Raw genomic sequence first — 14578 nt, 5'->3', positions numbered from 1 at the left:
ATCACCTGATTCTTGAACATTCACTGTGGGTAGAATGATGTGTGGTGGCCACAGGGAGGAGGGGCAGCAAAGTGATGATACCTTAACTGACGCCTGAGTCAGTGATGCGAGAACTGAGGAGAAGCAGTAGGTTCTTCACAGGAAATTGAAGGGTGGAATTCATTATTCTAGCCCTTAAAACAACAGCTCACCCAACAGGCTGCCCAAAACCAGGTTTCTGTTTCAGACAAAAAAGTGAAGGGACTCTTAATCCTAAAGACTAAAAAGTAGAAAAGAAAGGAAGAAGAGAGCCCCAAAGATTGCCTTTGAAGGTTATTTTGCTGGGGTCGATTGCCAGCTGAGATTATTCAAGCCCCAGAGCAAACATTCTGCTCCCGCTCCCTTAGAGCTTCCCTCCCCGCTCTCAGTATTGTCTCCCTGTCTCCCGCAAGGAAGGGCTGGCTGCAGCAGACACAGGTGAACCCTTTTTCCATTCTAGAAGCCCCAGTGGGCGGGCCTACTTTAATATACCAATAACGCTTTGATTTTAAACTAGCTGCATCTATTTTCGTGCCAATAATCACCGTGCCAAAGTTCTTCAAAGCAGTTATTTTGTAAGTAGGTCAAACAGGTACTCTGGGATCCTGGTCTGTCTGTCTGTTTACTTGCCTGGTAACTTCTTTGTTATCTAATTCAAAATCTGGTACAGTTTGAACAAAAATATGAATGATGTCTCACTTTGGAGTCAAGATGAATTCATTTTCTAACATTAATCATTTTCGTTACACAATAAATCTATATTCATGATTGTTGGAAATAGATGCTTGGTGCCACGAAGAAAAATTAGCACTGAGACAAAGGATCTTTCAGCAACACAGTTTTTACTTCCTGGACTGCAGGAAGTAGCCATCTTGCCCCAAGAGTACAATGAACAAAAGAAAACAGACAAATTTATCCCTTACGCATTTGAGGTCATCCTTACTGCTGTGTCTGATCTCTGTTGGTTGGAGCCATACCTCACAATCTAAACTAAAACTTGATTCGCTAATAACTTAAAACGTTTTTAAACAGGTAAAAGCAATAGAGAGCTGGGACATGCCTGTGAGCATGTCCAGCACAGATATCTTGGTTAAAATACAAGGACATAGAATGTACTACGTGCCTGTAAGCGTGGCATGTCTAACAGCTACATAGGATAGGGCTGAACAAAGCTAATAATAAGTTATTAGCACACTTACTCTTTAAGAAGAAAGAAAACTTTACAGAGGAACTTTTCTACTTCCCACAATGATAAAACATAGAAAACACAAATAAGCAAAACTAAATTTAAAGGAAAACCATCTGTGATCTGCCAATTAGAAAATCTTTATTTATTTTTTATTTTGGTGAATATGCTGCCATAGTTTTTTCTATGCAAATGTGTATTTGTATTTTTCCTCACTTGGATATTGAACATCTTTTCATATTAATAAATAAGTTAGCATCATTATTTTTATAGCTTCATGGTGTGCTATTATAAAATCAGATGTACCACACTTAAGCTATTCCCAGTATCACAGAAGTCTTGTTATGCATGCATCCTTGTACATGCATCAGATTCTTTAAGCCAAAGGTGAAATGGTTGGATCACAGGGTGCAACTAATTTTAACCATTTCAATACATAATAGCAAAGTACAGTCCAGAACCACTGTACCAATTACTGCTCCCACCGGCAGCACGTTGCAGTGTTGATTTCCTCCTGCCGTCACCAGCACACTGTCAATACTGGGCACTGGTGCATCATGTACATGGCATTGTGTGCCAGGCACTGAGAAAGTCAAATAAACAGTTCATGTTGGGAATGGGGCAAGAGAGGGAGATAAACAAGGGAGTTGGCATTTACAGACCAGTTAGCTGAGACTGCAGTACACTGAAACTCCAAATGCATAGAATCTGAACATCATGTTCATCCTAGGACAAGTATTACAGAGACTTCCTGAAGAGGTTCATTCTGAGGCTCACCTTGAAGGATCATCAGGGGTTAATGATGAGTATATTAAGCTATTCTTGCATTTTTATAAAGAAATGTCTGAAATTGAGTAATGTTTTTTTCCAAGATGGAGTCTTGCTTTGTCATTCAGGCTGGAGTGCAGTGGCACGACCTAGGCTCACAGCAACCTCCGCCTTTTCCAGGTTCAAACAATTCTCCAGCCTCAGCCTCCCAAGTAGCTTGGATTACAGGCTCCCATGACGGCGCCTGGCTAATTTTTGTATTTTTAGCAGAGATGGAGTTTCATCATGTTGGCCAGGCTGGTCTTGAACTCCTGACCTTGTGATCCGCTTGCCTCAGCCTCCCAAAGTGCTGGGATACAGGCATGAGCCACTGTGCCTGGCTGAAATTGAGTAATTTGTAAGAAAAAAAGGTTTTGTTAGCTCATGGTTCTGCAGGTTGTACAGGAAGCATGGTGGCATCTACTTCTGCAGAGGCCACAGAAAGTTCCAATCATGGTGGAAGATGGAAGGCACATGCACTTTGAAAACAGGAGCAAGAGTTGGGGGAGCATGCCACAAGATCTGGTTACTTTTAAAAGACCAGATCTCATGTGAACTGAGAGCGAGAGCTCACTTATTACTAAGGAGATGGCCCAAGCCGTTCATGAGACATCAGCCCCCATGACCCAAACACCTTCCACTAGACCCCTCCTCCAACATTGGGGATTACATTTTAATGAGATTTGGGTGGGGAAAAATATCCAAACTATATCAATGAGTGAAGAACAAGAGTAAAGAATGGAGAAGGAGTGATGGAGGAAATGATCCAGGTAGAGAAAAGTTTCCAGGCATGAATGTTCAGCACCTTTTTAGGGAACAACGAAAAGTTCTCTGATGGTTGGACTAAAGTGTGCATGGGGCTTTGGGAGTGGTGGATAGGAATGGTGGACAGTGGGGCTGATGAGATGGGCAGGGTCTCATCAAGAAGTATTCTCTAGGCTTAGCAAAGGAGCTCTAACTTTATCTGGAAACTTTTTTGGGGAGGCAGGATGTGGCATCAAAACCTGTGTGTAGGCCGGGCGCGGTGGCTCAAGCCTGTAATCCCAGCACTTTGGGAGGCCGAGACAGGTGGATCACGAGGTCAAGAGATTGAGACCATCCTGGTCAACATGGTGAAATCCCGTCTCTACTAAAAATACAACAACAAAAAAAAATTAGCTGGGCATGGTGGCATGTGCCTGTAATCCCAGCTACTCAGGAGGTTGAGGCAGGAGAATTGCCTGAACCCAGGAGGTGGAGGTTGTGGTGAGCCAAGATTGTGCCATTGCACTCCAGCCTGGGTAACAAGAGTGAAACTCTGTCTCAAAAAAAAAAAAACCTGTGTGTAGAAGACTCGCACTGATCCAAGGGAAGGGCACTGATGCTGAGCTCAAGCATTGCTTTGTCGTTCCCTGATGAGCTCTGTGAGCTTGGGAATAGCCACTTGACCTCTGTGTCTAGTAAAGGAAAGGAGCGGATTCAGGTCCTCTCCAGCTCTATCTATTCTCCTGTGAATTCTGGCACATCCTTTGACTTTTTTTCCTTCCAGAAAAGGTGGCCATTAAGATCCTGGACAAGACTAAGTTAGACCAGAAAACCCAGAGGCTACTATCCCGTGAAATCTCCAGTATGGAAAAGCTGCACCATCCCAACATCATCCGCCTTTACGAAGTTGTGGAGACCCTATCCAAGCTGCACTTGGTGATGGAGTATGCAGGGGGTGGGGAGCTCTTCGGGAAAATTAGCACTGAGGGGAAGCTCTCTGAACCAGAAAGCAAGCTCATCTTCTCCCAGATTGTGTCTGCCGTGAAGCACATGGTGAGCAGGGGTAACGAGTAAGAACCTTGCTCCCATTCCACCCACACTGAGAGCACAGGGCTTTCGGTTACCAACCATTAGGTGTCCCAGAGGGCTTTTGTCCCACAAAGCAGATAGTAGTTCCTTTTGAGAGCTGGAAGTCTGGCAGGGATGCTCCTTGCCTGTGAAGCAACATCCACAGACATCCAGTTACATGGCAACCTCCTAGCTTCTAGCTTCTGCAGATGTTGGCGGGAATCACTGGGAGCCGCTGATGAACATCACCCACTCCCTGGCATACCCATTTCTCCAACCTCATCTTCCACTATCTGGGTGGCTGGCTCCTCACCGCTTCTTGGTTTTGCTTTCCTTCTTCTGTCTAGGATGCCTTCATATGACATCTCACTCACATTCTAAATCCTATCCATACGTCATGTCCAGCTCAGTTCTCTCTCTCTCTCTCTCTCTCTCTCTCTCTCTCTCTCTCTCTCTCTCTCTCTCTGTGTGTGTGTGTGTGAGAGAGAGAGAGAGAGAGAGGAGAAGGAGGGAGGGCAGGAGGGAGAGAGAGACAGAGAAAGATCAGTTACACTGATCTTTTGCTTTCAATAAGACCCCCCTAGCTCTTACTACCTCTGTGCCCAGTAGATTAACACTAGTTGTGCCATTCTTTCTTTCTGTCTTTCCCCCCCTTTTTTTTTGGAGACAGAATCTTGCTCTGTCATCCAGGATGGAGTACAGTGGTGTGATACTGTAACATCCACCTCCCTGGTTCAAGCGATTCTCCTGCCTCAGCCTCCCAAATAGCTGGGATTACAGGCATGCACCACCACATCTGGCTAATATTGTATTTTTAATGGAGATGCAGTTTCACCATGTTGGCCAGGCTGGTCTTGAACTCCTGACCTCAGGTGATCCACCCTCCTCAGCCTCTCAAAATGGGATTAAGTGGGATTACAGGTGTGAGCCACTGCACCTGGTCAGTTGTCTCATTCTTATTTTAGTTCTTTGGTTACTTCTTCAGATAAATCTGGACTCCTAAAGCACACTTTATAGTTCCCCCAAGCACTGGCTGTTTTGCTGCCTCCCTATTTTGGGCCATATTCTTGGGCACACAGGAGGAATTTGACTTGCAGACCTGACCACCAAAACTTTTGGTCAACCACTCTTCTTACTCAGATCCCGGGGTCTGTCAGAAAAAAAGACTTAGTTGAATGGGTCTGTCAGAAAAAAGACACTTGTCTATTAGATGAGAGGCTGTTTCTAATTCACTTCTCAGCCTTCACGGTTGTGGGAGAGTTGGGATCAGTGAGCCACAGTAAATCCCATTATATGCCAGACACTGAAAAAATCAAACAAAATAGCCCATGATGGGAATGGGGCAAAAGAGAGATAAGGGAGTCAAAGAATTTGCTAGGGAATTTGGGACCAGAGGGCTCAAAACAGCACTAGGGAAGGAGAGAAAGAAGAAAAGGAAGTGAGCCAGAGAGAAGGACTTGACTGTAGTGGTGGTGGGTGTTTCAGACCTGTGGTTTATGACCAGTCATCATTTAAGTGGCTCTGGGCTGTGGTGAGCTTTCCCAGGGCCAGAGAATAAGCCAGACCCATACTAAGTGATAAAGCAGATGGGCGAAGAGTTGTCCACATTCTACTTGGAAAATAAGCTGGTGGGAGAACAGAAGAGAATCCAACAATAGAGGGTATAGGCATTAGTCTTCAGCAGCTCCATGCTCTGCCATTTCTCCAACTCTCTGGTCTCTGCGGGCAGGAAGTGTGTTTCATAGCCATAGACCCACATCTTATGGAGTTTGTTTATATGCCAAGACAGTGCTGAGCACTGATCTCACCATATATAGTTAGCATCTCGTATAGTTCTCACCACAGCCTTATTTTACGAAGAAGGAAACTGACACAGTACCCAACTGGTATAGTTGAACCTAGAATTGACCAGACTGTCCAGTCCAAAGCCTGGATTCTTACCTAGGAGGGCCATCAGGAAAGATGATAAACACAAAGCCATTTTCCAAGAGCCCTTGGGACTGAACAGGTGAAGGGTCCTCTGAAGATTGTCTGGATTCAGGATGCAAGGATGGAGCATCTGCCCCCAATCCACAGTGTGATCGGTGGCTAGATCCTTGCCAAATGCAACCGCCTCCCTTCTGCTGAATTCTATAAAGATGAAGGAGTCCACCCCAAAAAGCATAGCTGGAAAGTCAGGGGAGGGCTCCAGGCCTTCCCAGTCTTGGCCCAGTCAAATGATCCATCAGCCAGAAAAACCCATATATTATCTCAACAGCTAAGGATTACTGCTTCATCTTATTTCAGAATGTGTAGTTTCACAAGATGTGGGTTAATTTCCGGTGTTAATTTCTGAGTCCACATGTGTGGAACAGATTCCAACCCTTACCACATAGCATAGAAACTTTGGTCTACTTGGCGAGGTGTGGACATTACATTGGGCTGAAGGTTATGACAGGGCTTGCCGTTACGACTTCAGTTGATCCTCACTGAATTTCTGATATTCCACCATCAGTATCTCACTGTTTCAGAGCAACTGATACATTTTTTTATTTGGCATTTTACTGTAAAAATGACTTTTCTCTATGTCTTCTTCTGCAGCATGAAAACCAAATTATTCATAGAGATCTGAAAGCAGAAAATGTATTCTATACCAGTAATACTTGTGTGAAGGTGGGCGATTTTGGATTCAGCACAGTAAGTAAAAAAGGTGAAATGCTCAACACTTTCTGTGGGTCTCCTCCCTACGCTGCGCCTGAACTCTTCCGGGATGAGCACTACCTCGGCGTTTACGTGGATATCTGGGCCTTGGGGGTGCTTTTGTACTTCATGGTGACTGGCACCATGCCATTTCGGGCAGAAACTGTGGCCAAACTAAAAAAGAGCATCCTGGAAGGCACGTACAGTGTACCGCCTCATGTGTCAGAGCCCTGCCACCGACTTATCCGAGGAGTCCTTCAGCAGATCCCCACGGAGAGATACGGGATTGACTGCATCATGAATGATGAATGGTTGCAAGGGGTGCCGTACCCTACACCTTTGGAACCTTTCCAACTGGATCCCAAACATTTGTCGGAAACCAGCACTCTCAAGGAAGAAGAAAATGAGGTCAAAAGCACTTTAGAACATTTGGGCATTACAGAAGAGCACATTCGAAATAACCAAGGGAAAGACGCTCGCAGCTCAATCACAGGGGTCTACAGAATCATTTTGCACAGAGTCCAAAGGAAGAAGGCTTTGGAAAGTGTCCCTGTCATGATGCTACCGGACCCTAAAGAAAGAGACCTCAAAAAAGGGTCCCGTGTCTACAGAGGGATAAGACATACATCCAAATTTTGCTCGATTTTATAAATTACACCAGACTACTGGTAATTTACCGAGACCATTGTTGCTGCTTTTAATTTTTTTTCAAGGACAACTTGAATGGAGACATTTTTGTAATTTTTAAATAAATTTAAATTTGAGATATGCATTTTTTTTCCTCCAAAAAGTCTATTGGCTCAAATTCTGGCTTGATTTGGGATCTTGTTTTATTACCAAATTTCAGCATTCATTCATTTAATCAAGAAATATTTATCCAGTGCCTCCTGTGTGCCAGGCACTGTTTAAGGTGCTGGGGAAACAGCAAGACATGAAATAGGCAAGGTCCCTTCTCTCATATGCAGGACATTCTAGTCCAGGACAAAGGTACTAACAACTATGTTTTTTAAAAAAGAAAAAGATCAGTGATAGATGCTATGTAGAGAATTCAAAAAGGGTGATCTGATATTAGAGGCTTGCTACTTTGGATTAGTCATTAAGGAAGGACACTTTGAGTACATATCAGTTTGAGATCTGAATGAAAAGCAGGAGTGACTCTTGCAAAATGCCAGAGCATTCCAGGTAGTTGGGGGTTTCAGACTCAGTTCTCCCCAAAACAGAGCCTAAGACAAAGGCTTCCATGTAGAGTAGTTTATTTGGGAAGTGATCCCAGAGCACAGGAGAGAAGGACTGGGGAAACATGGAAAGCTAATACACAGACATATTAGCAAGTTGGACAGTGCTACAGTTTCTGGTGCTCAGTTTTGCAGGATCCTCAATGGAGCCTGATGAAACACATCTCAGGTGTCTGCCTTCGGTATGAAAGGGGAAAGCATTTAACCATAAGCTCTTGCTCACTACTGATCCAGGGTAGCCCTTAGTGTCATCTACTCTCCAGGTCCAGATTGGGCTGTGTGAGTGCCAAGTGCGTTCCCTGTGCTTCCCTTGCCTTTGTGTCAGAGAAGTCTTGGAGCAGGAGGGAGAAGGTACACCACCAGTATGACACCTCCTTTTTTTGCCTGCTTGTCCACTGGCATGGGGAGCCCAAAGTGACCATGTGACACTTGTAGATTCCAGTTCACTGGAACCCTTATCAAGTCCCCTGAAAAAAGCATTTCTGATCCCTTGGGAACCAAAACTTTTAATCTAGCCTAGATTGTATAAAAAAATAATAGCTATTGATCAAGTGAGTCACTGATTGTGATGGTGACAGAAGTCAATCTACTTCCACTTCGTGGTTTCCAGACATGTGTGTTTTAATGATAGGGACATATATCAGTCCTTATTAAAGCACATTACCAAATCCTGGAGGACAGCACCCCAACCCTGCAGGCTGCTGTCGCATCTCTAGTGTCTTAGCTGAGCTATTCCATTGTTCTACTTATGCTGGCTGCTTCTGGTGTTGAGGTATATGGTAAGATGAGGGGATCTTGTGGTCATGTGCGTGCCCATGCACCACCTCCTTTATCAAAAAAGTCATCCTTGAGGCAATGCTCGAGATATCGTGACAGTGAATCAGGTATTCTCTATGTCTTAGTGTGCTTATACAGAAAGACACATTGCAGGTCGAAAAGGCAAACCCATACCCTGAGATGTCAATTCCAATAAGGATAAATCACTCCTGGGTCCATCTGAATTCATGACTCCATGGATCGCCTGGCTCATCCATTAACAGCTCTGTTTGCTTAGTCCTCAGTATCTCATAATCAGATTCTCAGCCTCCACTAGGGCCCAGTACACGTCAGGAGTCTGAACAGTTTTCTGTTGCAAGAAGCATGGCGTTACTCCAGGATCCTACAGAGCTGTGCTGTTACCTCCTGTTGGGGCTTGCCAGAGGCCCCACACAATATTTCTATTTTATTGATGGATTGATTTATTGAGACAGAGTCTCACTCTGTTGCCAAGCTGGAGTGCAGTGGCATGATCTCGGCTCACTTCAACCTCTGCCTCCTGGGTTCAAGCGATTCTTCTGCCTCAGCCTCCCGAGTAGCTGAGACTACAGGCATATACCACCATGCCCAGCTAGTTTTTGTATTTTTAGTAGATATGGGTTTCATCATGTTGGCCAGGATGATCTCGATCTCTTGACCTCATGACTTGCCTGCCTTGGCCTCCCAAAGTGCTGGGATTACAGGTGTGAGCCACCATGCCTGGCCCCCACATGATATTTTTAACTGCCACAAACATGGCCTGAGTAGCAATTTTCTCAAAAGCCTAAAACTACTGTAATCTTTCTTTTATGGGATCCACTTGAAACTGGCAGCCCTAATAAACGGGTTGGGGAAATACACCAAATAAATAGTCCAAAGTCCAGAGGGACCTACCAAATCCTATGCCTCTATCTTAGTGTTAAGAGGTGGAAGGTACAAGAAATTGTTCCTTACTATAGAAGAAATATCTAGACATGCTCCTACTCTCTGGTCTTCTACACTCTTCATTAATGTGGCATGCCCTGGATTCTTCACGGAGTCTATCATCCACACTCTGGAACTGATAGCCAATCCACCTAGCATGCTGTCACAGTATAGTGGGCCAGCATGATGTCCTATAGATTGTCAAAATGATCAAGGTCCTTTTGGATTGTACTGTGATATAGAGAAGGAGATTTAAGATTGTTTTGGGGTAACAGAGTAAGTGAGAAATGTTGTCCATCCCAGAGGAATGTGAACTGCTTTTGGTCCTCCTTTCTGATGGAAATTGAGAAGAATGAAGTTGCTAAATCGACAGTTGCATATCAAATGCCAGGGGCTTCCAATAGATGCCACATCCAACATGGCAGCTACAAGTGAGCCTAGCAGTAGTCCACCATCATTCTCCATTATCCATCTGCTCTTCTTCAGGAGTCGGATGGTAACTTAAACAAGATTATAATGGAGCCCATTACCCTTGTATCCCTAAAATTTTTTGATGGTGACACTGATGGCTGCCATTCCACATGTGGATTGCTCATGATTTATTAACATGGCCAGGGAGAGGTTTCCATGTGGCTCTTCCTCCTATAATGGCTGTTACTTCACAGGTCTAAGACCTCCACAGGCATCTAAGTATATTGATCCCAAATATATACTTGGAGATTGGGAAAATAATTCCAAGGTGGGACCTATTATGTGATAGACTTTGGCCAGAACTCTCCATCTACATACAAAGCCGTAATGGTATCCAGTTCTGAAAAGTTCCGGGTATGTACATCATATATGCGTGTGAAAGCAAGGCCTTTCCTCAAGACCAGTCCTCCTTTTCATCATGCACTAGGTCGGTAAATTGACTTAGATCTGGAAAGTGATGAAGAGACCGTGATTTTCCCATTGTGACAGGCTACCTTAGCTTTATGCTCACCAATTTTCCTTGTTTTTTCTTTTTTTGGTCATATAAGTCAAGTAACACGCTAGTCAGCTGTCTCCCAAAACACCATGATTTATTAACCATTGTCACAAAGCCCTGCAGATCAAGGGAGCCTGATTTCCACCCCAGCCTGTCTATTATATTGCGTCCACCTTGCCTCTGACATTCAAGTAATAATACATGATCTCCACCATTCTAGTCTCATCATCCCCACTGATAATATCATGCCCAATTCCATAGCAGCGTTTCCTACCACCAACCGCTGCCTGTAGTGGGCAGCCATCACTGAGCTTTTCTTAGGTGCTGCTACAACCCTAACCAGTGCATTCCTTTTGAAAATATTTTTTTTTCTATTGATACACACTTGTACATATTTATGGGGTACATGTGATTTTTGATACATGTATAAAAGGTATAATGACCAAATCAGGGTATTTAAGATACCACATCACCTCAAACATTTATCATTTTTTGGCATTAGGAACACAACTTTTCCAGCTATTTTGAAATATACAGTAAGTTATTGTTAACTAGTCACCCTGCTGTGCTATCAAACAGTATAACTCATTTCTTCTAACTGTAAGTTTATACCCATTAACTAATCTGTCTTTTTTTTTTTTTGAGTTGGAGTCTCACTCTTGTCGCCCAGGCTGCAGTGCAATGGCATGAGCTCGGCTTACTGCAACCTCTGCCTCCCGGGTTCAAGTGATCCTCCTGTCTCAGCCTCCATCACGCCCAGCTAATTTTTGTATTTTTAGTAGAGACGGGGTTTCACCATGTTGGCCAGGCTGGTCTTGGACTTCTGACCTCAGGTAATCCACCTGCCTCAGCCTCCCAAAGTGCTGGGATTACAGGCGTGAACCACCATGCCCAGACACCCACCTGTCTTTATCCTCCACCCTGACACCCTTCTCAGCTTATTAAGCACTTTTCTACTCACTACCACCATGAGATTGACTTTTTATCTTTGTCCTTCTGTGCCTGACTTCACTTAGTCTAATGACCTCCAGTTCCACCCATGATGCTGCAAATGATATGATTTCATTCTTTTTTATGGCTGAATATTCCACTGTGTTTATATATTTTCTTTATCCATCCATCTGTTGATGGACACTTATATTGGTCCCATCTGCTATTGTGAATAGTGCTGCAATACACATGGGAGTACAGGTATTGCTTGGATATACTGACTTCCTTTCCTTTGGATAAATACTAGTAGGTGGATTGCTGAATCCTGTGGTGGTTGTATTTTTAGTTTTTCGAGCAACCTCTATACTTGTCTCCCATAATGGCTGTACTAATTTGCATTCCCACCAACCATATATAAGAATTCCCTTTTCTCTAGAAAAATACAAAAATAAAACACAAAATTCCCTTTTCTCTGCATTCTCACTAGCATTTGTTATTTTTTGATAATAGTCATTCTAACTTGGGGTAAGAGGATATCTTATTGTGGTTTTGATTTGCATTTCCCTGATAAATTAGTGATGTTGAACATTTTTCCACTTGGCCATTTGTATGTCTTCTTCTGAGAAATGTCTTTTCAGATCCTTTTCCCACTTTTTGATGGGATTTTTTTTCTGTTGAGTTCCCTGTGTATTCTGGATGTTAGTCCCTTGTTGGATGAATAGTTTGCAAACCAGTGCATCTTATATTCCGTTAGCAAAGCCAATGTTTTCCTGAGGAATGTCGTTAGACGGTTGTTCAGTCTCACGTAATGAATCCATTCTAACATTCATACCTCCTGGAACTTTCCAACCCTTTCTTCAATACTCTACCGAGGTAATTCTACCATCTTCACCTCATTTACTGTGTGCCATAATCATATACAAGCCTCGGCAGCCATCCCGACAGAATATTATGACCAAACTCAAGTGTTTTTCATTTCTATGCCTTGGATAAATGTTCTTACAGTAATCCTTTCTTATCCCGCCTTATATTCTTCCCTCGACTTCCACCTCTGGCCCAACACCCTCAAGATCATTCACACACATTTTCCCCTGGTTCCTGACAGTATATATCAGGTTCTGCAGTTCCTTCAGCATCCACACTATTTTCCCCCAGACAGGGTGTTGTATTTCTCCACTCAGGCTCTATTGAGAAGTCACCTTGGTTCTTGGTTTGGAGAATAATAAGAGTTTTGGAAGAGAATGTGGAGGTGAAAATCTGCCTCACTAGAAGCCGTTGCAGGGCCTTCAGGCAAGGAAGCATGAGCTGTTTCTGCCAGCCCCACATTAGGAAAATCCAGATTTGCAATATTTTCAGGCTCATGCACTGTATTACTAACTTAGGTCTCAGTGTCTCATTCTCTTCTTATCACAGCTAAACTTTCATAAAAATTGTCAAGACTTAGTATTTTCCAACCTTACAACTAGATCCTGGGCCTATTTCAGGTAGTTTCCTCTCCAATGCAGGAGAAAAGGTTCTCCTTCAACTTTGCTTTAAATTGACAGATGGCTGACTTGAGTCTTATTTTTTTGTTTTCCAGGCTTCTGAAGCAGTAATAAAAGTTAACCAAGTCCACAATCATTATCACTGTCCCTATACTGTTCAAGTGCCACAGGTACTACAAGATCCAATGCTTCATCTTCTACCGGTACCGACAGATGACAGTGTCAGTAGTGACTGTGCTGCTCCTGCATGCCACAGGCTATCACCACTCTCCTTACCAACACTGCACCAGGGGTCTCCTGATGTCATCACAAATTATCACATACTTAGTGGCTTAAAACAATACAAATGTATTATCTTACAGCTCTGTGAGATAGAAGTCTGACATGAGTCTCCATGGACTAAAATCAAAGTGTTTCCAAGCCAGGACTGCGCTCCTTTCTGGAGGCTCCAGGGGAAGAATCCATTTCCTTGCCTTGTTGACTTTCTAGAGACTGCCTGCATTCCTTAGCTCATGGTCATCTTCCTTCATCTTCAAAGCCAGCAACATTGCATTTCTTTGACCAACCTTCTGTAGTCACTCTCCCTTGACCACCAGCCAAGAAAGGTTCTCTACTTTTAAAGACCCACATAAGGTTGGGCCTACATAGACAATCCAGGATAATCTACCCATCTTGAGGTTCTTAACCTTAATCACATCTGCTTCTGACATTTAAGGTAGCATATTCAGATTTCAGGAATGGAAAATTTTAGTATGGATTTGGGGTGGGGCATCATTCTGCAATGAGATTTTTGTCATTTGGTGAGTGAACCAGCTCCAATCTCCCATTCTGAGTGTCTGCTTTCTAGGGCCATTCTGGATATGAATGGTTTTAGTTTGGATTCCCCAAAACACAGAGCCTGAGAAAAAAGCTTAAATGAAAGTAATTTATTTAGGAAATGACCCCAGGATGCAAGAGAGATGCATAGGAGTGAAACAAAAGAGGAAAACCAATATAAGAATGTTATTGCCAAACCCACCACAGAAATCTCCTCCTCTTTTGAGAAGACTTACGAAATGAATTTCAGAACTGTCTGCCCAGGGGATGAAAGGAGTAATCAGTTATCTACCAGCAACTTTCCACCTAGGTTAAGGATGGCCCCATGGGCACTTAACTCCCCTGGACTTCTGGGTTGTGAAATTTTGAGTACCAAGCAAGTTCTGCAGATATTTCACAACAGGGAGGATGAAGTGAAAGGTATACAGATAGAATCCAAAGAGAGGTACTATCATATTCTCTGAGAACCTGGTCAAAGAATTCATGGAATTAGTTGCCACAGCAGTGACTAGGGTAGAAGGTAGGGCAGAGAAGATCTGAAGTGGGGCCCAAAGTTTATGATGCATAGATCAAAGGCTTTAAGGCCAGAATAAACTTAGCATGCTTGAAGAATGCAAGAGAAGGGAGGGTGGGTGAAGACATATTAAGTCTTGGTGAGCATGGTACTGAGTTGAAGCAGGCAGAGATCACATCCCACAGGAGTCTGCAAGGCTGAATAAGGAATATGACACACAGAGTGAATAGTGCTTACTACTGAATAAAGTCATGCATTCTTTTTTATTATGAAAAGATAAAGCAGCCATATAGAAACCATCTGAGGATTTCTAGTCATAATCTTCAGCATCAAATTATTGCTTTTATGAGATTATTTGGGGAGATTAAAAAAAAAAATCACAGATCAACTATTTTCTCCCACCACCAGTAA

The 14578-nt window shown here is 43.3% G+C and overlaps 1 protein-coding gene across 2 annotated transcripts in view; it reads left to right on the top strand.

Annotated features, from left to right (window-relative positions):
• Positions 1–7292, top strand: part of NIM1K (NIM1 serine/threonine protein kinase) — an 85337-nt gene extending 78045 nt beyond the window's left edge. For both annotated transcript variants that reach the window (XM_008992103.5, XM_002745009.6), the window contains exons 3-4: positions 3540–3808; positions 6404–7292. In XM_008992103.5, coding sequence (XP_008990351.4) covers positions 3540–3808; positions 6404–7153 — 1019 coding nt within the window. In that variant the 3' untranslated portion in view covers positions 7154–7292. The remainder of the gene's footprint in view (positions 1–3539; positions 3809–6403) is intronic.
• Positions 7293–14578: the final 7286 nt, after the last annotated feature.

This window comes from Callithrix jacchus, chromosome 2 (assembly GCF_049354715.1).
Source record: "Callithrix jacchus isolate 240 chromosome 2, calJac240_pri, whole genome shotgun sequence".
Classification (NCBI taxonomy): Eukaryota; Metazoa; Chordata; class Mammalia; order Primates; family Cebidae; genus Callithrix; species Callithrix jacchus.
The sequence above is the reverse complement of the archived record's forward strand: the minus strand, read 5'-3'. Positions and strand labels throughout refer to the sequence as shown.